Source organism: Micromys minutus, assembly GCF_963924665.1.
Source record: "Micromys minutus genome assembly, chromosome: 22".
NCBI classification, from domain to species: domain Eukaryota; kingdom Metazoa; phylum Chordata; class Mammalia; order Rodentia; family Muridae; genus Micromys; species Micromys minutus.
The window spans coordinates 5617222-5642695 of NC_137957.1; the positions used below are offsets into that span (position 1 = coordinate 5617222).

Here is a 25474-nt window from a genome sequence, read left to right on the forward strand (position 1 = left end):
ACAAAAAGGTGAAGAGTTAGAGAGAAGTAGCTCTGAGGTTAAAAGTACTTCCAATTCTTTTTGAGGACACTGGCACAATTAATAGCACCAACATAATGGTTCACAGCCTTCAGCCACTCCATTTCCAGGAGACCCAATACCCTTTGCTGGCCACTGTAGATAAAAGGCTCACAATAGGTACACAAATGTATACAGGTATACAAGCAGGCAGAATACCCATACACAGAAAATACTTTTTTGATAAGCTAAGACCAAGGTGCTCATAATATAATTAAAGTTTGATTACTTCATTTTTAAAGAGGTGCAATGGCATTCACATTAAACAGTATGTTCATTTTTTTCTATTAAACATTGCTTTATTAATCAAATCCTTGAAGGCTTGTTTTACTTGTTGATTCCTCAAGGTGTAAATAAAAGGGTTCAGCATTGGAGCAATTGAAGTATTGAGAACAGCCACTCCTTTGGTCAGTGATGCCCTTTCATTAGCAGAAGGTTTGACATACATGAAGATGCAGCTGCCATAAGAGATGGAGATGACAATCATGTGAGAGGAACAGGTGGAGAAAGCCTTTTTCCTCTGAGTGGCAGATGGGAACCTCAGAATGGTGCTGATGATGCAGATGTAGGACAAGATCACTAGAGCCAGTGTGAACAGCAGAGTTACAGAGGCACAATAAAGGCCAAATGCCTCTAAAAGCCTTGTATCTGAGCAAGACAGTTGTAAAATGGGAAAGAAGTCACAGCAGAAATGATCAATGATATTTGAAGCACAAAAATCTAACTTGTAGATAAGCATGATTAAAGGGAAGATGCTGAGAAAACCTATCAGCCATGAGGTGAGGACAAGGAGGGTGCAGACTTTCTGATTCATGATGATAACATAGTGCAGTGGCTTGCAGATGGCAACATAGCGATCATAAGACATAGCGGTTAGGAGAAAGAACTCAGACACTCCCAGGGAAAGGAAGAAATATAACTGAGCCAAACAGTTGTTATAGGAAATTGTCTTAACTTTGGTAATTATAGACTCCAAAAATCTAGGGATGGAAACACTGGTGAATATAATTTCTAAGAAGGAGAAATTCTGGAGAAAGAAATACATAGGAGTCTTTAACTGGGAGTCTAGCAAGGTGAGGGTGATGATGGTTAGGTTTCCACACACACTTAATATGTAAGCAATGAATAAAATGATAAAAATCATAACCTGAACTTCTGGTGTGTCTGATATTCCAGAAAGCAAAAACTCAGTCACCATAGAGTGGTTTCTCATACTGATTTGTTGGTCAAAGAATCTATAGATAAAAAAGAAATCAGAATGTAAACATAATGTAAAAGGAACAAAACTTAAATACTGTACATTGCTATAGCCGATGAAGTTAAGCAATGGAATTTCCAATTCCTAATCTCTTCTTATTCTCTTAAACAAAAAGAAATCTTGTTAAAGGAAAATATTTTTGTACAAGTGTGTTTAAAACCCATTTGAGCAATTATACACTAAAAGTCCTCATATGATCCTAATTTCTTTGTATGTAACTTATTTTGAATTAAAGATTTATATAACAATGTTTTATAGCATTTTCCTTTTTAATTCAAAATAGTTTTCTGGTTTCTCATGTTGTATGCTTTCAGAAAGGAGTATATAACATTAAATTTTAACTTCAATACTATTTCCAAACTTCTAAAGTATATTAGTAGAAACTGAGCACCCATCATATTTACTAAACCTAAGTGCTTTTGCACTTATTTTCAACATTGATATGTGTTATTTTACATTGGCCAAGGAAGTAAATATGTTTGTGAACAAAAAAATCAGAACAGATTTTCTTTTATTATAAAAACAACTTCTTGGTGTTTTGGAATTTAAATATGGGGCAAGGAAAATAATTAAATGCAACCAGAAATCAATAGTTATTTACTATGAATTTTGAGACAATTGTATGATTGTAACATTCTCTTTTTGTTAATTGTATTTGCTGTTTTATCTTCAAATTTTTTGGAGAACAAAAGGAACTCAAACAAAGGTGTTTTTTTTTTATAATTTCAAAGTGAAATAGTGGCTTCTTTCTCAAAGAATTATCAGAATAAATAAAGTTATGTACTGGCATTACTTTCTCAAACCATAGAGCTCTACACTGTAACTTATATGACTTCTATCACTCTTGTTTGCTCCTGATTTTTAACAGACAACACAGAGTCTGTGGTGTAAGTTATCAAAGTTGTATTGCTTTATGTGTTATGCAGTTCAGCACGTGATAAGAGCTAAAGCAAATAATGAATATTATTCACCTTTCTACTTTAGTCTTCTAAATCTCCAGGTTTTTAGCTTTATGGATATATTTTTTCATTAATATGTTATCAAAACTGACAAATAACTTATGTGGCTTCATGGCAGTTAAAACTTACTAAAATGTAAAATTAAGAATAATAAATATATTTCAATAATCATTTCAGAATTTTTGCATTTTCAGGTTAAAATAACCTTTAAATGATGGATAAAAAGCATTTTTCCCAAATATAAAACATGCTGTTTGGTATATATGGTAATACCATCAGATATAAAGATATAAAACCATACAGAAGTCAGCCATGACCTAAATTCTGCCACTTAAAAGCATAGAAATAAGGATATTTATAATATTCTTCAGAAGATAGTTTTGTCATTGAAGTCATGCTTACTTTTTTTAATTATAAATACTTGACATAAAAAAACATACATGGTGAAATGTTTGTAAGAATGCTAACTACCTCACTTAGAAATGAAATTGAATGTACCTTGAATCTCTTTTATCATTTCACAGACACAGAATGTGGTATATACTTGCTATTATCATCCTTGAAATTCTTTAGGAAAATGAAGCAACTGATAGTGTTTTAAGACACTGGAGGGTAAAACATTTTGAAGGTCTCTGGATAAGATTAAAATTGAGATCTGCACAAGTATAGAAACATTTTTACCTTCTCTGCAAGTCTATGAATCCCTGACACACTCAACTAAAGACAAGAAGGATGCAAGCAGAAGTTCAAGACATGTACATTGTGGTGTGGAAACTCATCCTTCTTCAAAACCAAGCAATATAAAGAAAGAGAAAAATGTATATCCACCAACTTATAACATCAAACCTGTCTTCCCTTTGGTCAAGCAATTCTCTTTAATGAGTACATGGACTCAGTCTATGCTCAGGAGATAAGTTAGTCTCAATTCATTTGGGATTAGTTAAACCCCAGAATAAACCATCTTACAATGGTATCTTCTTTGACAGTCTTATCGATATTTACTAATTAGTAAATTCTACAAGTGCAGAGCAGAATAGTGGGTGGTTATTATTCCAGAATACATGACACAACTTTGTATGATATAGTACATTATATTTTGAATAATCAAAAGATTGAAAAATAAATATATGGCTGGTAAGATAGGGTAAGAACATACTACTGTGGCTATGGATCTCATACTGTAGATCACGTATTAATTTTAATGTTAAAAAATAGAAAATAAAAGCCAAGGACAATTCTAACTTTTGAAGATGTTAACACAAATGCTTCTTTTGTTCCCTATTCTTCTCTGCACTTGTTCTTTGTCCAGTTTCTTCTGTGACACATCATAGGTTAAAAGAACACAACTTGCTTTTATTTTGAGTTTTAGAACAGACTTTATATGTGGGACACATAAACATTTCTTAGACTTTGAAAGACCAGACTTTTGAAGTTGTGTTACATACATTTTCCATTAAAATATGCCCAAAAGACTATGGGGGTCAGGCAGTGAAGTATTGTAGTTTATATGAGATGCCACCATATTATTAGGCATTTGAATATTTGGTTCTCATTTGGTGGACCTTTTAAGGTAATTTAGGAATTTCAGACTTACTGAAAAAATTATGTTACTAGAGTAAGAATTCAAGGTGTCAAAATCTAGGAGGTACCCATATTCACTTTCTAAAACATGTATGTGGCTTCAAATGTGCCTACTCAGCTTGCTGGTTCAACTGTCATGTTTCTCCACTGTGATATTGAGAGACTCCTATCCCTCTGTGAGCACAGACCCAAATAAAACTTTCCTTTTGTTACCTTTTGATGGCATGAATATCTTTAAACACCTAGATATCAGAAACTAGCCTGAGTCAGAAAAGCCAATAATACATGTGACAACAGTTGACTTTATTGTCTATTAGCATCCCATCAGACTTTGAAGGCTTATGTGTTTGCACAATTCAATATTTGTATTGTATGTCATATAAACATATAATACAGGACTACATGTATTACAATAAATAGCCTATGTTTTGCTTCTATAACACCTTTTCAACTATCAAAATACAACAAACAGCATCCTGTAATTTCTCACTAAACCCAGAACTACAATGTTGAAGTAAAGATCTGCTCTATATGGTATGTGGCAGAACCTTCCCATAATGAATAAAGATTTCAAGGAGCCAATCACTGGGCAAGTAGGCAGGACTTCTGGGTCAGGAAGAGAGGAAGAGGGGAACCAAGAAAAAAGATGTGGCCTTTTGAACAGGAGATATAATGGAAGACACAATGTAGGTAGAGGAGGTCCCTGTTTTATGTGGTGAATCTGCTGGGATCCTTGTGTTACCTGTTAATTTTAAACTAAGATTGTGTGGTGTTTTCCTTCACAGGGCAACTCAGCTGGGTTTAAGAAAGGTACTCTGGCATGGCACTCAAGCAAGCCATGGAAATTTGCAAGCATGGCAGAGCCTGCCATGGGAACTTGTCAAGCTGGGTGGAGAGATTTCAGAGCTCTGAGTTAGAGAGTCTGCCAGGATGAGAACAGGCCAGCCTGTCTACCAGGTGCCTTGCTGGTGGTATCATGAATTGCTTTTTTTTCCCACTACAATAGTAGTTGTAAGTGAATCATCTTCCAGAATTACAGGACTCTCACCTAAGTGGTAAAATGCTTTCATGAGATGTCTGTGATGGTGTTTCCTGAAAAATTAGCATTAGATCTATTACAGTCTAAAGATAAGCTTTTCTTTGTAGGTGTACATTTAGTCTACTGTAGAACACAAATGAATAGAAGAACAAAGGAAACATAAATTTCTCTTATATAGTGTGTCTGAATGTGCATCTGTGTGTATGTGTGCATGTCAAAACATGCATGTAAAAGTCAGAGAATAACTGTCAAATATCAGTTTTGTTTTCCCACTACATAGGATTGAATGGGGTCATCACAGATGAACACAGGTGTGTTTCCTGCTAAGCCATCATGCCAGGCTCATTTATCTTGTATCTTGAACTGTAATATTCATCTATTCCTGACCTTGGACAGTTCTCACATCTTAAAACTCAGACTGGACTTGAAGTAAATAGGCCCTCATTCTGAGATCACCAGGTATGGTAGTTTGAATGAGAATGGCCTCCATAGGATCGTTTTGGGGTTTTTGTGTTTTGGTTTTTTTTGTTTGTTTGTTTGTTTGTTTGTTTTTGTTTGGTTTGGGTTTTTTTTCATGATTAGTCTCCAGTTGGTGAACTGTTTAGAAGGATTAGGATTTGTAGCTTTCTTAGAAAGTTGTGTCATTTCTTATCTGGTGCCAGGAACAGAACACAGAGTAGGAATCTGGTATGGCTTTAAAGACTGATGGTCTCTAGACTTTCTAGCTCTCTAACTATACTGAATGCTGATGATAACTTCTAAAAATTACTAAAAACTTTCTTCCTCATTCTTAGAGTTAAAAGCTGCTGCGTTAGGTGAGTAACACCTGTAGCCTAAGAGCTGGGGTGGGGGTGTGTTCCATAATGTAGCCTTTGTTCTATCTCTTCAGGAATTGTGCTACTTCTAACTTTCAGCCTGCTAGTTGAGTCACAGGAAGAAAAAAGAACACTTTGAAAAGTGATTTTAACATTTATTTTTAAGTTGTAAAACATTTCCGATGAAAGCTCTTTAAGAAAAGCAGGGAGGGAGGATTCCGGAAGGAACAAAGATGGAGGCAGATGTGTATGTTTCTCTCATCACACCTCTTCATAATAAGATTGTTCTGAATGTTTTATAAGGGATGGAATTGTGCAAGATCATTTGACTCATCTAGGTTGGCAAATTATATTATACTTATTGGATCAGAGTAGTTTGGTGCATTCTTTGATGTGATTACTTAACTTAGCTCAAAGGGTGTAGTGGCAAAGCACATAAAGCCCACCACAGAGTTGGGATGTGTGTGTAAGGCCTGGCAACAAAACACCAAGGGGAAGTGGGTGAAAACAACATACTGGGGCAGAAGCAACAGGAGCAGTAGAGTGAACCACGCCTGAGTTCCTAGTGGTGGCATGGAGTGCAAAGTTAGAGAACCCCACAGTGCCAAATGGCACCTAAGGTGCCAGCATTACCATGGGATATAAGGTTAAGCCATCTTTTAATATTTACCTTAAGAGGTTAGGCAAGAATCTACTAAAAGTGAAGGCTTTGGTGTTAGAGTTAGAAAGAAAAATGTATTTTCTAAGTAAGAAGGGCCCAAAATCATTTTGAGTAACATGATGTCTCAAGCATAGAAACCTTAAACAAAAGAAACACAGAGGCAGCTTTTGCTGGGAGGCTGTGGGGTCCTGCTGTCAAATGGCAGGCTACCCTGAACACAGAGATGGAGAGATTAGTAGTTGCTTGATTCTTTGGCAGAATTGTTTAGAAAATCATTAAAAGCTGGTTGGTTTGTTTTGAAGATGGTATAAAGAATTAATATACAAGTCAAGTTTGTTTTTCTAGTAGAGTATTGAGTCTACCCAAATTATGTGGGAATTTTTACCTGCAGTTTGGAACTAAGATAAAAGTCTTAGTTTGTACACACAGCAGACTGAATACAGACATATATTAGGGAAGTTATTAATAAATGAAGATCTGACACTTCAGATTGAGAGATGAACAGATCGAAATATTTTGGACTAAATTCATGGTTTTACAAATTGCTTGCTTATAGATTTGTAATTGATAGTAAGTTAGATTGTTTTGTGAATTACCCACACTAAGGCCATGTGGCTCGTCAGATACTGGCTAGTGAGGGTTTGTAGTTATCTTAAAATTACCACAAGAGGCTCATCTTCTCTCAATGTGAGATCTGTGGGAATTTGAGTTGATTAATTGACATGACAGATTATTAGAGGCCTAAGAATAAGATCATACAGTTTTTTTTAGTTTATTCTTATTTATATATTTTAAATTTCAAATTGGGTATGATGTTGAGTTTTGTGGTTATATTATTTCTCTGGAAGAGATTACAAATTACAAGATATTCTAGTTGCCAACTAAGGGACCGAATACTTTGGGATAAAGGTTGTGTCTTTGTGTTTTTAAAAAGTATGATTCAGTTCTGTGTGACTTCCAGAGTTATATGGATTAGATTTGATAGAGGTAGTCTGCCTGAAAAACTAAATTCAAAAAGATCAAACAAAATATATCTTGATACTAAAATCTCCCTCCCTCCTTCCCTCCCTCCCTCCTTCCCTCCCTCCCTCCCCTCTCTGTCTCTCTCTCTCTCTCTCTCTCTCTCTCTCTCTCTCTCTCTCTCTCTCTCTCTCTCTCTCTCTCTCTCCCTCTCCTCCCTCACTCTCTGCCAGTAGAAAATCAAATGTAGCTTACCTACTTTTACAACACCATGTCTGCCTTACTAGCTGCTATGTTCTTGCCATAATTATCATGAATGAACCCTCTGAAACTATAAGAATGTGTGTTATTTAATGCTTTGAGCTAGAAGTTTCTTTGGACATGGTGTCTCCACACAGCAATGGAACAGTAGCTATGACAATTGGCATGAAGAAGAGCTACACCATTGGTTTTACACTATACCTCATAATAACCCCCTTTTAATATCTTAATATCTCTAATATCTGTATTTGCATTTCCTCTTGCCCCAGAAAATATGATGTTACCACAATGAGTCAAGAATATTCTAATTGATTATATCTTACTATTTTCTCTACTTAAAGATGTTAACTTACCAACATTCATCTCATAATTTTTGTGTTCTATATATTTTGAGGGGTTTTGTAATATTATGCTTAGAAAAATTCATGTTTTGTCACTGTTACCTTTAAAGCTATGTCTGAAATTTTTATCATAGCCATTGCTCAAGACATATAATTATACATAGTTCCCATTTGGTTCTTTAACAGATAAAACTCAAAGTCGATTGTCAGTTCTGGAACGTGTGAGCCTTTTTTTTTTTTTTTTTTTTTTTTTTACTGCTTTATTTTTTTAAAAAAGAGGGATACATTTACAGATTTTTAAAGGCATTTTGGCATGACATTATATGAATATTTTTGTCAATACTGAATTCTTTTAGAGGTTTGATAGCATGCATAGAAATCCAACTAGTTACCATAAGCATGAAGTACATGTAGGACAGAATGTAACATGAAAACAGATTTCTTGTTGGGTATAGATTAAGCATAATGATCTATGAGTACCAAAAATTGCCACAAGGCTATTATCTTAGCTCTTGGATTATTAATTATTTGAGATCCAGGTGTACCACACTCTGAGAGGGTGCTATACACTTTTTTCCCTAAAAAGAACTAAGGCTTCTATTTATTTATTTATTTTTAGCCTTTGTTTTTCTTGAGCTTCATATAGTCTGTGAGTTGTTTCTGGGGTGATAAGAGCTTTCTGGGGTTAGTATCCTATTATCAGTGACTGCATATTATTCCTGTTCTTTTGTGACTGGGTTATCTCACTCAGGATGATATTCTCTAGATGCATTCATTTTCTTAGGAATTTCATAAAGTCATTGTTTCTGATAGCTGAGTAATACTCCATTGTGTAAATATACCATAATTTTTGTATCCATTAATCTATTGAAGGACATCTGGGTTCTTTCCAGCTTCTGGCTATTATAAATAGAGCTGCTAAGAACATTGTGGTGCATATATCTTTGTTGTGTATTAAAGTGTCTCTGGGGTATATGCCCAGAAGTGGAATAACTGGGTCTTCAGGTAGTACTATGCTCAATTTTCTGAGGAATCACCAGACTGATTTCCAGAGTGGTTGTATCAGTTTACAACCCCACCAACAGTGGAGAAATGTTCCTCTTTCTCCACATCCTCGTCAGCATCTGCTGTCATCTGAATTTTTGATCTTAGCCATTCTGACTGGTGTGAGGTGGAATCTCAGGGTGGAACATGTAGGCCTTAAGGTTCTTTGCAACTGCAGAAGATTTAAAGATTTCATGGAGTATTTTTTCTTATTTTGCCTAGCTTGCTCTGTTAAAATTCTAGTAACTCAACAAAATTCTTCAAGGTTGTATGCACTAATTTGAATGTTTCATATAGTATGTAGTCATGGGGCATTGGGTACATGAATTACTTTATATAGAAAATATTCTATATATCCTTTTAGTTCACAGCCCATACCAGAGCTTGGATTGGCCCCAGCATAGGTCTAAGGTCATAGATACCTGATTCTAGGCCATCACTCATCCTCAGCTACCACTGGAACCATACAAATGCTGCCCAACTCCAGTACCTTTCTGGAGTCACATAACCACACTTCTAAGCCATTAATCATTCAAAGGCATGTAACATGACCTGGAAAACCTAGGCACCAGTCTGGTCTACAACCTCAGACCTCTCCCATTTAGCTGAAGGATCCTCAGTGACTCATGTAACTTATGAACATGAATCAGATAGCCAGGTCAGGAGTTGATAAGTCAGCTCTCATTATCCCTATAGCTGATCTAAAAGCCACCTAACAGATTCAAAGTCTACTAAACCTATAAGAATCCAGGTAAGTGATCCAAGGGCCACTTCCTTGATTGGTCCTGGAGTATTAGAGACCCTGTTGCTGGAGACACCATCATATCTCATTGAACACAGTGAAGCCAAGCTGATGCCTAGGTAGAGCCTTCACCACTATGGACTAGTATTCATGGAAATGGAAGTTACTTTGTGTGCAACCAGAGAAGAAAGGCAAATACTAACCATGCTTTAAACCCTTTGCTCTACAATGGTGACTTGCCTACATAATACACCGATGCAGTAGTGACACGCTGCTGTGGGTTTCTTAACTACCCACTCTCTGATTAGATTTAAGCCCAATTCCACAAGATGAAACCCACTACTGACACTGCTTATATGGCAAAATATATATATATATATGGATAGGCCATAGTTCTAAAGAAAAGCCAAATACTATTTTTCTGCTAGACAATAACAATGTAATAACTCCTAACAACATTTTGTTATACCCTGTTGCATGTAATTTTAAAGGCATGCTTTCTTTGTCTAGTCTCTGAAACTAGCAGTCACCCACCTCTCATATACAATACCCAAAAACAAGTCTTGCTCAGACATTATAAGGAGGAGTCAAATTGGGTGTCACTGGCAAGTAAGAACTATGAGATAGAGCAGACTATTGTACAGCTGGAGAACGAGATCTAGCAAATCAAGCAGCAGCATGGGGAGGCAAACTAGGAAAACATCCACCAAGACTTCTGATGACATGGGTAGCAAAGAAGATAAGTGGGCTCCATGAAACTCCTTGGCACAGAGTCTCAGAGTGACTGTTGGTGATTAAGTGTTTAGAAACCATAGATTATGCAAACTGTTGTATTGCTTCTATGTGTATGTCTTACAAAATAAAGATTGTTAACATGTTACTATCTTTATAGCTATAAAAAATGTGTAGAGAATAAGAGACTTTGGAACATTCAATTTTTAATGAGATGTCTCCAACAAACTCCCTCAAGGCTCAGAAAACATTACAGACCAGAAAACAGAAAAGTTACACACAATAGACTCACAGGGACTGTGGCAGCATGGGCAGGGCCTTTATACAGCCTAGTCAGATGGGGTCCCAGCACTGAGAAGAGAAGCAGTTATGATCTCCATCCCTAACCAAGAGGTTGTCTCCCCTTGACAACCACTCAAAAAAGGAAAAACAAATCTTCTCCAATGGAATATCACTGGGTAGACAAACCACACCTAAGGGCAGGAATCATGCCCTACAGTAAATGACCAACCAAAAGGGAACTCAATGCTATTTTTGGACATATTTTATCTCAAAGATTTTTGTAAAATTTGTTTTTACATCACTAATATTTTATTTAAATATGGGTTGCAATTTTATATGTTTAGTGGTACATGTCTCTGTCTATCTCTCTGTTCTATGTCTGTCTGTCTTTGTATCTTGAGCTGTTTATTTATTTTCTTATTGTGATTTTTGCCCTATTCTGGTTAGTTGGTTGATTGGTTGATTGGTTTAATGACCTGATAGTTTTCTAAACAGAGGGAGAGAAAAAATGCCTGAAGTTATACAGGCAGGAAAGTGAGGAGAATCTTAGAGGAGATGGGGGTCATGAACAGAATATGTTATATGAAAAAAATCTATTGTCATTAAAATATTAATAAAATATTATAAAACATGAGCTTTGCATTAGGGAGACAGGAAATAAAAGCACTAATAACCATTTAAAAATAATTACTGGTGTTGAATTTTTTTAATCCAAATTTCCTTAATCTTCAGGGTTTTTAATGGAATAATCATTTCAATAGATTTTTTTTAAAATCAATGACATTATATAAATAATTGTTCATTAGGTAAGTGTTTCATTTAGGGTTCAAAAAAATCAGTGTAGTAATTTTGTAATTTTTACTTCAAATGAAATTAATTCTTAACTTGTAAAAGGATGTTTGCAGTAGATGTAATTTATAAAAGGTAATATTTATTCTAATCAATGTAAATTTAATCTTTAACATCATTTGGCATTTCAAAATTTTCATTATTATTCATAAAGCTAGCATTATGTAGCAGAAACCTTATCATTATGCATTAATTCATATATCTATCAAATGTAAAATATTTTAGACCCACTATGAAGAAGTATATTATTTATAAAAACTCTCATTTATACCCTGTATTTGAATTAAACACAGACATAAAGTAATTTCTACCTTTTAATCAGTAGAAAGCGAGTTTTTATATACTAAAACAAAAATATACAATTCAATATAATGTTAATATATCATTTCACAATATATTTTGATGTAACTTACTTAGCCTGATGAAAATTGAGTTATTAATTTTAAAATATGACTTTTTAAAATAAGAATGAAGTCATAGGTGGACCACGTAACTCCTGGAAGACATTGGTTGTTAAATGAAAATTGCACTACAAAGTATCAGATCTCTTCCCCCCCCTCTTTGGGTGTGTGTGTGTGTGTGTGTGTGTGTGTGTATGTGTGTGTGTGTGGCTGTGGCTGAGGCTGTGTGATTTATTGGCAAAAGTGAGCCCCAAAGTCTGTAAAACTACACAGGCTATTACCATTTCCCTTGATCATCCAACATAATACATGGTAAAAAAAAAAAAAAAAAAAAAAAAAAAAAAAAAAAAAAAAAAAAACTCTAGTTCTGAGGACATCTCACACCTTGACATTAGGCATTGCAGAAAATAAAGAAAACAATATCAAGACACCCAGGGAATTTTCTTCTGGCTACAAATTTTTTCATGCTAAAAAGTTTCATATAGACTACTGGGGAGCAAACACATCAATGACTTCACCTAGTGCTACACACTGCATTCTGTGATACTGTGTGCTAGACAAAAATGTGTTCATTTGTGCAATAGCAGCAAAAATGATTGGGATAAGTAACCAGTTTATGAATGGAATTGAGCCCTGCTTCACGGGACAGAATTATGTATTTTTTCTATAAACCTGGATAAAATCCCATAGATAGGAATGTCATAGGTTCAAGTTGTTTTAAATGGCCATGCTGACCAATACCTTCTAATCAATGTTTGTTCAACCTTCCTAGTGCTGTGACCCTTTAATACAGTGGCACGAATTGTAGTGAACCCACCCATAAAAATATTTTTTGCTACTTCATAACTGTAATTTTGCTACTGTAATGAATTATAATGTAAATTTCTGTATTTCCCAATGGTCTTAGGTGACCCCTATACAAGGATCATTTGATTTCCAAATGACCCACACTTTGAGAACCTCTATTCTAAATGTGTATGTTTATACCCATGGAACTAAGTTCTTCTCAGTTGTTGTCAGAAGAGCTTCTTTTATAAGTGAGCAACAGTCAGGGGAGAGATGCATAACTGGCCCAAGTGCACAGAGTGACTAGATGCTCAGCCAGAACTTAGACATCTATTTTAGTCACCCTCCACCAAGCCTGGGGGAACCTTAAGAAAGAGGAGGTGGAAAGATTGTAAGAAAAGAAGATGAGAGGCATGCTGTGAATAACATCTGCTGGGCGTGACATGTCTACAACACTCATGGGGTCCCACTTATGGTGGCCTGCACAAGACCTATACAATATCAAGTCAATCAAATTACCAGCAAAGAGTAGGCAGATGATCTTCAGACCCTGCCCCTTACTGAGATGCTCTTGGTAGTGTATAGTTGGTGGAAGAGAGAGAATCATTGTTTTATGAGAACACAGACACCAGTAAGTTCCCCATACACCAGAAGGTGGCCTGACATCTATAACTATATTGGGAGCACTAAGTGGCTTATGAACAAACAAACAAACATGGGATGAGATTGGGAGGAGGTAATTGGAAGGGAGAAGCTGGGAGTAGATATAATTCATTGGTAAACATATGTGAAATCTTAAAAAATGGAAAAAAAATGTTAAGCTGTTACCTAATCAGTCAAGGCTAAAATCAGAGTCCTCTAAGGTTTTCTGTATGTTTAATACACAGATATGTATTACCTCCAATTTCCATACAATTATATAGGATCCAAAACGGCTACAGTAGAGATGATATCAAGTTATGACTATGACTGAAATGATTTTGTATCTTAGTTTTCCAGTTTCATAGGGTGTATTTGTTTGAATTTGGCAGAAGAGATGGAAAATCAAAAATTTTAAAGGAATATAATAAGACAGAAGGCATTTAAAATTATTTGGCATGTTTTTACATACATTCCATGTATCATGAGATACTTAATGTATGATCTTTACTCTGCCACCAGACCAAGGGACTAATGTATTTTAATAAATTTGAAGTACACTTGGCATGGGAGATGCTCAGTTGTTAAGAGCGTTTGTTGTACATTTATGAGGAGTATACTCTGGATATCAGTAGCCATATAAAGTCTGAGCATAGTCCATGCTTGCCTATAACCCAAGAACTGAAGAGAACAGAAACAAGTGGAAAGTGAAACAAGGGGACAGAAATAAAATCAGCTGGGCTTTTTGGTGGTAATCCTACCTCCTGAAAGGAACTAGGCAAGAGCAAGAAATGGAGACCCCAATACTGGCCACTCGCCTCTGTACACACAAGCATGTACATTCACACATATGTATATGTGTGAATATAACAAACACTTTAACATCATTTGTGAAACAGAATACAATGAAAACAGGTTCTTATTCCAAAATAGGGTGTCTATCAAATGTTCCATAACATTTCCCAGTAGTCCTACCTCCTCCATGACGGCATGCTTCCACACAAAGTAAATAATAAAACATACCCACAAAGTTTTAAAGGAAATAATGACAGGGTTACTGTCAAATCACTAGGAAAGTTCAGGGAATAGAGAGGTGGCACTGAGGTTAAAAGTTCTTCTGATTTTTTTTTCTTGAGGATACTGGTGCAATTCACAACACCAACATAATGGCTCAGAGCCATCAGTAACCCCACTTCCAGGAGACCCAACGTGCTTTTCTGGCCTCTGTAATTACAAGACTTGCAATAGGTACACAGAAATGTACACAGGTATACAAGCAGGCAAAATTCCCATACACACAAAATACTTTTTTGATAAGCTAAGACCAAGGTGCTCATAATGTAATGGAAGTTTGATTACTTCATTTTTAAAGAGGTGCAATGACATTCATGATAACCAGTATGTTCATTTTTTTCTGTTAAAAATTACTTTATTAATCAAATCCTTGAAGGCTTGTTTTACTTGTTGATTCCTCAAGGTGTAAATAAAAGGGTTCAGCATGGGAGCAATTGAAGTATTGAGAACAGCCACTCCTTTGGTTAGTGATGCCCTTTCATTAGCAGAAGGTTTGACATACATGAAAATGCAGCTGCCATAAGAGATGGAGATGACAATCATGTGAGAGGAACAGGTGGAGAAAGCCTTTTTTCTCTGAGTGGCAGATGGGAACCTCAGAATGGTGCTGATGATGCAGATGTAGGACAGGATCACTAGAGCCAGTGTGAACAGCAGAGTAATAAACGCAAAGTAAAAGCCGATTGTCTCTAAAAACTTTGTATCTGAGCAGGAGAGCTGTAAAATGGGGAAGTAGTCACAGCAAAAGTGATCAATAACATTCGAAGCACAAAAATCTAACTTGAGAAATAGCATGAGCAAGGGAAAAATGGTCAGAAACCCTCCCAGCCATGAGGTGAGGACAAGGAGGGTGCAGACCTTCTGATTCATGATGAGGGTGTAGTGCAGTGGCTTGCAGATGGCAACATAGCGATCATAAGACATTGCAGTTAGGAGAAAAAACTCAGACACTCCCATGGAGATGAAGAAAAATAACTGAGCCAAACAATTATTATAAGAAATGGTCTTGACTTGAGTAATTATTGACTCCAAAAATCTAGGGATGGAAACACTGGTGAATATAATTTCTAAGAAGGAGAAATTCCGGAGGAAGAAATACATAGGAGTCTTTAACTGAGAGTCTAACACGGTAAGAGTGATTATGCTTAGGTTTCCACACACACTTAATATGTAAGCAACGAATAAAAAGACAAAAATCACAACCTGAACTTCTGGTGTATCTGATATGCCCAAGAGCACAAACTCAGTGATCACAGAGTGGTTCTTCATGTTGGTACATTATGAAAAAAAAATCTATTGATTAAAAAAATTAAAATGAAAATTTAATTGAAGAGAATTAAAGTTTAAATATTGATATTAGAATATCCAATGAAGTGAAACAATACCTACTAATTCCTATTAAACAGACCTCGTCTTGTTAAATGGAAAGATAATTGTAAGGTGATGTATAAAGTGCCTTCAATAATTATACAGAAAACTCTAGATACAGTCATAATTTCTATATTTGTAAGGTACCTTTAAACTATTGATTTGTGTAACAATATTTTAATAGTATCTTCATTTTCAATATGAAACAAGTTTTCTGATTTCACACATTGTATGTTTTCTAGACTAAATATATAACATTTGAATTCAATTCTGTTTCAAAACTTCTAGAGTTTACTGGTAGAAACCTAAACATATATACTAAACCTAAATTCTGACATGGTTATTTTCAACCATAGTATGTGTGGTTTTTATATTTTTGGTTATGAGCCTAGCCTATAAAAGCTGAGCCATATCTCCAGCCCAGTTATTTTTAAATGGCCAAGGAAGTAAATATGTTTTCAAATGCCAAAATGAGACTAGATTTTCTTTTACTATTAAACAAACAAAGCTGGGTGATGGTAGCACAAGTTTTAATCCCAGCACTTGGGAAGCAGGAGGCCAATCTCTACTAGTTCCAGGACAGCCAAGGTTACACAAAGAGACTCTGTCTTGGAACAATAAAACAAGCAAAAAATAAGTAAATTTTGATTTGTGACAATTAAAACATGGACCAAGGAAAATAATTAAACAGAGCGAGGAATCAATACCTATTTCCTATAAATTTAGAGACACATATTTCAACATCTTTTACTGTTTATTTGTGACTTCATATCTAAACTTTCTTGAGGACATAAATAACTCATTCAAATGTTTTATCTCAAAGTATAATAATGCCATCCTTCTCAAAGAATTATCAGAATAAATAAAATTATCTATAGTATTTACTTTCTCAAATCACAGAGCTCAACACTGTAACCTATATGATTTCTTTCAGTCCTCTTCTCTCCTAATGCTTAACAGACATCAAAGAATCTGTGGTGTAAGTTGTCCAGGTTGTTGTACTAGTTTCTGTGCTGTGCAGTTCAGCACATCACCAGTACTAAAGTTGATAATGATCATTATTCACCTTTCTACATTAGTCTTCCAAGTCTCCATGGTTTTTTTCTTTTTAAGAATATACACCTTTTCTGTCAATATGCCATCAAAAATGACATATAACTGTCACATTGTTTACAGACTAGTTAAAATATGCTAAATGAAAAAATAACATTAATAAATATTTAAATAATATTTTGGGAATGCTTGCTTTTTCCAGTAAATTAGACCTTTCAATGATGAATAAAAAATGCATATTTTCACAAATATAAAACACACTGTTTGGTATATATGGTAATATTATCAGATATAAAAACCTATAGTAATCAACCATGTCTCAAATCCTGCCACTTAGAAACATAAAAATAAACATATTCATAATATTCTTCAGAAGACAGTTTTGTCATTTGCTCTTCCCTCTGTTTATTGCACTGAGTCCTGCCACACTAAAAGATACAAGTAGGATGGTTTCTAGAGTTGCCAACATCCTCACTTAGAAATGAAAATAAATGTACCTTTAATCGTTTTTATCATTTCACAGAAACTAGATATGCTATAAACTCACTCTTGTCATCCTTGGAATTCTTTAAGAAAATGAAGCGACTGATACTTTTTTAAGACAACAGAAGGTGAAACATTCTGAAGCTCTCTGGGTAAGATAAAATTTAAAACTTCACAGACATAAATATAACTTTACATTCTCTGGACAGTCTGTCTATAAATCTCTGACATGTGCAACTAAGGACAAGAAGGACGCAAGCAGAAGTGCAAGACATGTGCATAGAAATTCTGTGACTCATCTTTCTTGAAAACCACACAATATAGAGAGACAGAGAAAAAAAGATGTACCAATCAACTGATAGCATCCAACCTGGCTTCCCTTTGGTCAAGCAATTTTCTTAATGAGTGCATGGACTCAGTCTATGCCCAGGAGATAATTTATTCTCAGTTCATTTGGGATTAGTTAAGCCCAGAACTAAACTGCCCTACAATGTTCTCTTCTTTGACAGTCTTACTAATAATTTATAATTATTAAGTTCTGCAAATGCAGAGAAGAACTGGGAACTTAAAGGACCATTACATTGATACCTTCAAAAGTTAGGATTGTATTTTGTTCTTCTTTTTTATTCTATAATTTCAAGACTAATATTTGCTCCATCATATGAGATCCAGAGCGACAACAATGTCCACAGACCTATTTTTGCCCTAACCTAGCAGCCACAATTTTCTTCAAATCTTTTGATTAATATAAAGATGATATCCTTAATTAAGCTGAACTATTTATAGGTATAAGATAATGACACATTTGGATATTTTATTGTTTATTATGTACTTTATTGTATTTTATACAGTCTACAAATACAGACATTATAAGATTGTACTATACAAAATTTTCCTCCAATATTCTGTTTTGTATGTGCATGCGTGCATGCGTGTGTGTGAACACTGAGTAATGAATGCCATTTTTTCTTTTTTTATTGGTTATTTTATTTATTTACATTTCAAATGATCATCCTTCCCAGTTTCCCCTTTACAAAACCCCATTCCCTTTTTCTCCCCTGCCTCTATGAAGGTTCTCTCTAACCTGCCTCCCACTCCTGCCTCAGTGCCCAAGAATTTTCCTACCCTGGGTCATCAAGCCTCCACAGGACTAAGGCAGTTTTCTACTACATATCCAGCTGGAGTTATGGCTTGCTCCGTGTATATACTTTTTGGTTTAGTCCCTGGGAGTTTTGGGGGATCTGGGTTAATTGATATTATTGTTCTTCCTGGGGGGTTGCAAAACACTTTAACTCCTACAGTTCTTGCCTTAAGCTCTCCATTAAGGTCCCTATGATCAGTCCAATGGTTGGCTGTTCAGGCAGTTAGCTTTTGGGAGTGGGAGGGGTGGAATAAAAAGTTGTATAGGTATCTGTTAGATTCATTTGGTTCATAACAGGGCTCAGATCTTCTGCCACCTGGACCAGTGGAGATCCAGGGACACAGACCAGGTACAAGGGAAAAGCAAGAACATATCACTGACAACAAGATGGCAAGAAGAAAGCAAAAGAGCATATCCCAAGGAAACCAAGACAACCTGGCAACACCAGTACCCAGCAAACCCATCACAGCAAACATCAGAATGCCAAACACTCCAGAAAAAGAAGACACAGACCTAAAATCATACCTCAAGATGATGATAGAGATCCTTAAACAAGAACTGGAGGAAAAGCAAAAAGAATCAGAAGAGGAAACTTTAAAAGAGGAAATTTTAAAGAGGAAACAAGAAAAAAACTCAAAGAACTCAAAGAACTAGAGGAAAACAGAACAAAAGAGATGAAGGAATAGAAGAAGAAATTTAAAACGAAAATTGACACAATAAAGAAAACACTAAAAGAGATAACCCTAAAGGTAGAACACCTAAAAAAGAAATAAGGAGTCACCGAAGCAAGCATTTCCAATAGACTAAAAGAGATGGAAGAGAGAATATCGGGGGCCGAAGACAACATTGTAAACATATACAAAACAGCCAGAGAAGATGCAAAAAACAAAAAGCTCCTAACCCAAAATGTCCAGGAGATCCAGGACACAATGAGAAGACCAAACTTAAGGATAGTAGGAATAGAAGAGGGAGAAGAATATCAACTAAGAGGCACAGTAAATATCTTCAACAAAATTGTAGAAGAAAACTTCCCAACCCGTAAGAATGAGATGACCTCGAGCATAAAAGAAGTGTCCCGCACAACCATCTCGCCAGCAAGGCACACGAAATAGGATTCTTCTGTGGTAAAGCTTTAATGCATCTCGATAGGCAGAGCATAAGCTTGCAACAAGTGAAGACGAAGACTTCGAACTATCTAGCCCTTCCCCTTATATAGGAATCAGTCCTCGCCTTGGACGTGGAGCCCCCTGATTGGTTGAAACTCATTAGGCCCTATGACGCCATGGGAGAGGCAGAGCTCAAGGACTGGAAAGTTACCCAGCGTGTGCGCACATGACTTGTTTACTGCTAACTCCAGCCGGATGTCAGCACCATCTTGTAATGAAGAATGTGCAGGCAGCGCCCCACATCTCCCCCTTTCCTTTATTCTTTAAGCAAAGTAGGACACCCATATTAGGAGGGCGGAGATAGAATTCAAATCCTCATTAAGGTGTATAAAGACAATGTACAGGAGTAACCGCTCGGCTTTTTGTAGCCCGTAGTACACCTGACCTGTTACTCTGCCATTTTTCTGAGGGAGGGACACTGGGCCAGGCAACCCTCATGCAAAATGACATATCTCCCAGAGATACCCCGCAGCGAGGGGCTCTTAATGCGATGCTTAGCTCAGCATCCCTCATGGGCTATTCAAGCCAGACACTTTAATCCTGTGCAATGAACCGAAGTTCTAGGAGTGTAAGAGCTGTCTGGTCAGCGACCTACTGCTTAAGCATAGACAACTAGATATTGGCTGATGCTCCATGTTCTAGAGAGACAAGTGCTTGGGCAATAACCACCTTGTCTCTCTTTTTGTTTGGGCCTTGAGCTTACAAACCAGCCAGAGAAGCAACACAAGACCGCAGCAAAGGATTGCTTCAAAGAGTCCCACCCCCACCCAAGTTGATATCGGTGGTGAAAAACATAGGGAAGACTGTATCATCATGTTCCACTGGAATTGGTTTCGGGAATGCCGAAAGAATCGCCCATCTCGCCTCTCCTCTGACTCTCTGGTTCCAAAGCATCAGGAGCAGGGCTGTCATCAGGAGTCTCCAACATTTTTCGAGTGAGCCTCTCGGGGACCCAGAAGGGATCATTTTCATCCTGAGGGAAAACACAAACAGCTCCTGGATTGGATCAACACAGGATCCGGTCCTTTCCATTTATTAGTTATGACATCTTTCCATTTCACCATCTCTCTTGGTTTGTCCATGGGTAGGCAATGCATTTCAGCTACCGTATGGCTGTGGTCATCAAGATTTAAAAATTTTAAGGTAAATAGTGCCATGGAAGTTGCAGTTCTAGGCACAGGGGTAGAGCTTGCATAATTTCCCCTTTTTGTTTTATTAAATAGGATTTGATGGTGCGGTGAGCACGTTCGATGGTGTCTTGCCCTTGTGGGTTGTAAGGCAAACCTGTGAGATGTGTCACAGCCATGTAGCTACAAAATTGTTGGAATTTTTGTGAGGTATAAGCAGGACCATTATCTGTTTTTAAGAAGTTTGGTTTACCCCAGGCACTCCAGGCCTCTAGGCAATGTTGGATGGCGTGTGAGGCCTTCTCTCCAGATAAGGGAGTGGCTGCAATTACACCCGAACAGGTGTCAATGGATACATGTACATATTGCAGCTTACCAAAGGAGGAGACATGGGTAACATCCATTTGCTTAATAGAAGGAAGGGTAAAGGCAAACCTAGGCCTATCTTGAGAATGTAAAGGTATGGAAAAGAAACAATCTTTAATATCTATTATCATTAAAGGCCAATGTTTTGGGAGTGCCATGAGAACCAGTAGGCCACGTTGTATAGGGCCAAGCAAATGCATTTGTTCATTGATGGCTCTCAAGTCATGCAACAATCGCCATTTTCCTGATTTCTTTTTAATCACAAAAATGGGGGTATTCCAAGGTGAAGTAGAGGGTTCTACATGACACAATTGTAGTTGTTCTCTAACTAATTGGATAACAGCTTCTAATTTTCCGGAGGTAAGGGGCCATTGAGGAACCCATACCGGATCCTCCGTTTTTCATGGTATGGGCCGTACTGCCTCAATGTCGCTTACGAAAAGCCCAGACCCTGCCTTTCTTTGGGTCCAAGCCTTCTCGCTCATCATCATCTGATGTCTCGGGGCTATCAATGTTAAGAGCCTCAAGGTCCTCTACAGGGTACAAGCTTGCTCCCCTTTTCTTAATATTAGAGGGCATAAGGAAATGAAAATCTGAAGGTTTGTGGGTGACAACTCTCCCGCTGTGCATCGTACCGGGAGGTCCATTTTCCTTGGGGGGGGTGCCTTTTTCTGCGTGCGCCCATCCTCTCACTATGTTCGGCTTCTGATAGTCTATCCTGGACTACACTCAATGCCACTTGCCCCGAAGCGACAGCAGGCCTACAACTCTCATATTTTAAACAATTTTGTACCATCGTCCAAATGGCCATGGTCCCGGGCCCGAGGTCGCCGGCAGTCTGTGCACAGCCTAAATCTCTACCCAATTTTTTCCATGAGGCTGGTGAGAGAGACCCAGAGACCACAAACCAAGGGGCAGCACACTCTACCTCTTTTACGAAATGCTGTAAGATGCGGGTGGGCAATTCTAGATCTCTCTGCTTAAGAATTGACTGCAGGGCTGTAATGGTCGAGTGTGAGGAGCCCATCACAGCGATGTAATGCCCAAGGCTTATTTACATTGCCGCACAAAGTGAAACTGAAAGGCGAGTCTCAATGCATTCCACTTTTTTATCTACAAAACACTTATGGGACGCAAGTGTTCCTGGGGCTTAATATGTCCCACTTAAGCACAAAATTAACACCAGCACCGATGGACACCATAGGAAATTAAAAGAAAGAGAATAAAAACCGCACAGACAAAGACCAGAGCCTCTACGGATCCTTCCCACAGCCGTGGAAGATTTAAACCAAAATTAAAGAAAGATCCAGGGTCAGACATACCTTGCCAAACTTATCAACCCATAGTTCTGGAACCTCCCTGCCCAGAGACAGGGGGTCTTCGGTGGTGCTGACGAAGGAGTGGTCGAGTTCCCGGGTTTCGGCACCAGATGTCCCACGCAACTGTCTCGCCAGCAAGAACAACCCGGCACATGAAATAGGAGTCTTCTGCGGTAAAGCTTTATGAATCTCGAGAAGCAGAACATAAGCTTGCAACAAGTGAAGACAAAGACCCCGAACTATCTAGCCTGTCCCCTTATATAGGAATCAGTCCTCGCCTTGGACGTGGAGTCCCCTGATTGGTTGAAATTCATCAGGCCCAATGACGACACAGGTGAGGCAGAGCTCAAGGAGTGGAAAGTTACCCAGCACGTGTGCACATGACTTGTTTACTGCTAACTCCAGCCGGATGTCAGCACCATCTTGTAATGTACAATGTGCAGGCAGCGCCCCACAAAGAAGCCTACAGAACTCCAAATAGATTGGACCAGAAAAGAAATTCCTCCCAACACATAATAGTCAAAACACCAAGTGCTCAAAGCAAAGAAAGAATACTAAAAGCAGTAAGAGAAAAAGGGTAGGTAACATATAAAGGCAGACCAATCACAATCAAACACGATTTCTCAACAGAGACTATGAAAGCTACAAGAGCCTAGACAGACATCATGCACACCCTAATAGGGCACAAGTGCCAGCCCAAGCTCCTATACCCAGCAAAACTATCAATCACCATAGATGGAGAGATGAAGATATTTCAAGACAAATCTAAATTTACACAATATCTGACCACAAACCCAGCACTACAATGAATTATAGGTGGAAAACCAATTACAATGAGGGGAACTACATCCTAGTAAAAAGAAGAAAACTCCTAAGCAAGAAAACCAAAAGAAGAAAGAGACAGAGACACAACTCAACCCACAAAGAAATAATAGCAGGAAACAGCAACCACAATTATTTGATATCTATTACCATAAATGGACTCAATTCCCAATAAAAAAACATAGGCTATTGGACTGGATACATAAACAAAATCCCACATTTTGCTGCATACAGTAAACTCATATCAGAGACAAAGACAAAAACTTTCTCAGAGTAAAAGGTTGGGGAAAAAACTTCCAAGCAAACAGCCCCAAGAAGCAAGCTGGAGTGGCTATTCTAATATCGAATAAAGTAAATTTCCAACCAAAAGTTATCAAAAAAGATAATGCAGGACCCTTTTTCTGATTACACTGGAAATCTGTAAGGAAAAATTCTCGTCTTAACATAAATGCTCCAAATACAAAAGCACCCACATTCATAAGGAAACCCTACTAAAGCTCAAAAAATACATTTCACCCAACACAATAATAGTGGGAGACTTTAATACCCCACTCTCACCAATGAACATATCATGAAAACAGAAACTGAACAAGGACACTGTAAGACTAGCAAAGACTATGAACAAACTGGAATTAATAGATATCTACAGAACATACCATTCTAAAGTAAAAGAATACACCTTCTTCTCAGCACCCCATGGCACCTTTTCGAAAATTGACAACATAACTAGATACAGAACGAACCTCAATGGATAAAAGAAGATTGAAATACTCCCATGCATCCTCTCAAATCACAATGGTCTTAGGCTGGTCTTTAACAACAACAAAGACAACAAAAAGCATACATATACATGGAAACAAAACAACGCTCTGTTAAATAATACCAGGATCAAAGAAGAAATAAAGAAAGAAATTAAGGATTTTCTAGAATTCAATGAAAGTGAAAACACAACATACCCAAACCTATGGGATGCAATGAAAGCAGTACTGAGACGAAACTCATAGCCCTGAGCGCTTCCAAAAAAAGCTGGAGAGAGTATACATCAGCAACTTGACAGCACAGCTAGAAGCTCTAGAGCAAAAGGAGGCAGATACACACAAGTGGAGTAGATGGCAAGAAATAATCAAAATTAGGGCAGAAATAGACCAAATAGAAAAAAAAGAACCATCGAAAGAATCAACAAAACCATAAGCTGGTTCTTTGAGAAAATCAAGACTGAAAAACCCCTAGCCAGAATAACTAGAGGGCAAAGAGAGAGTATACAAATTAACAAAATCAGAAAGGAAAGTGGAGATGTAACAACTGAAACTGAGGAATATCAAGAAATCATCAGATCCCACTACAAAAGCCTATAAACCACAAAGTTGGAAAATCTGGAGGAAATGGATGAATATCTAGACAGATAAAAGATCCTAAAGTTAAATCAGGACCAATTAAACCATCTAAATAATTCCACAACACCGAAAGGAATAGAAGAAGTCATCAAAAGCCTCCCAACCAAAAAAAGCCAAGGTCCACACGGGTTCATTGCAGAATTTTATCGTACATTTATTACAGAAATAAAACCAATATTCTCCAAACTATTCCACAAGATAGAATCAGATAGAATACTACCTAACTCATTTTTGAGGCTACAATAACCATCGTTCCTAAAACACACAGAGACCCTACAAGTAAAGAGAACTTCAGACAAAACCCATTTAGGAACATTGATGCAAAAATACTCAACAAAATCCCTGCAAACCAAATCCAAGAACACATCAAAAGGATCATTCACCATGAACAAGTAAACTTCATCCCTGGGATGAAGGGATGGTTTAATATAAGGAAATCCATCAATGTAATCCAACATGTAAACAAACTCGAAGAAAAAAAATCACATGGTCATCTCAATAGATGATGAGAAAGCAATTGACAAAATCCAACACCCCTACATGTTAAAATGTTTGGAAAGAAGAGGAATCCAAGGTCAATACCTAAACATAATAAAAGCAATATACAGCAAACCAACAGCCAACATCAAACTTAAAAGTGGGAAACTTGAAGCAATCCCACTAAAATCAGAGACTCGACAAGATTACCCACTCTCCCCCTACCTATTAAACATAGTACCGGAAGACCTGGCTGGAGGAATTAGACATCAAAAGG

At 37.1% G+C, this 25474-nt stretch overlaps 2 protein-coding genes across 2 annotated transcripts in view; both read right to left on the bottom strand.

The window, feature by feature from the left end:
* Positions 1-331: 331 nt before the first annotated feature.
* LOC308434718 (olfactory receptor 6C3-like) overlaps positions 332-25474 on the bottom strand; it is a gene marked incomplete at both ends in the record, with an annotated part of 78184 nt that continues 53041 nt past the window's right edge. The window contains one exon of the mRNA XM_080935110.1: positions 332-1192. Coding sequence (XP_080791236.1) covers positions 332-1192 — 861 coding nt within the window. The remainder of the gene's footprint in view (positions 1193-25474) is intronic.
* On the bottom strand, positions 14812-15750 carry LOC308434735 (olfactory receptor 6C3-like; the record flags this gene model as incomplete). The annotated part of the gene is made up of 1 exon (XM_080935127.1): positions 14812-15750. The coding sequence occupies one exon, from the start codon at positions 15748-15750 to the stop codon at positions 14812-14814; it is 939 nt and encodes a 312-aa protein (XP_080791253.1).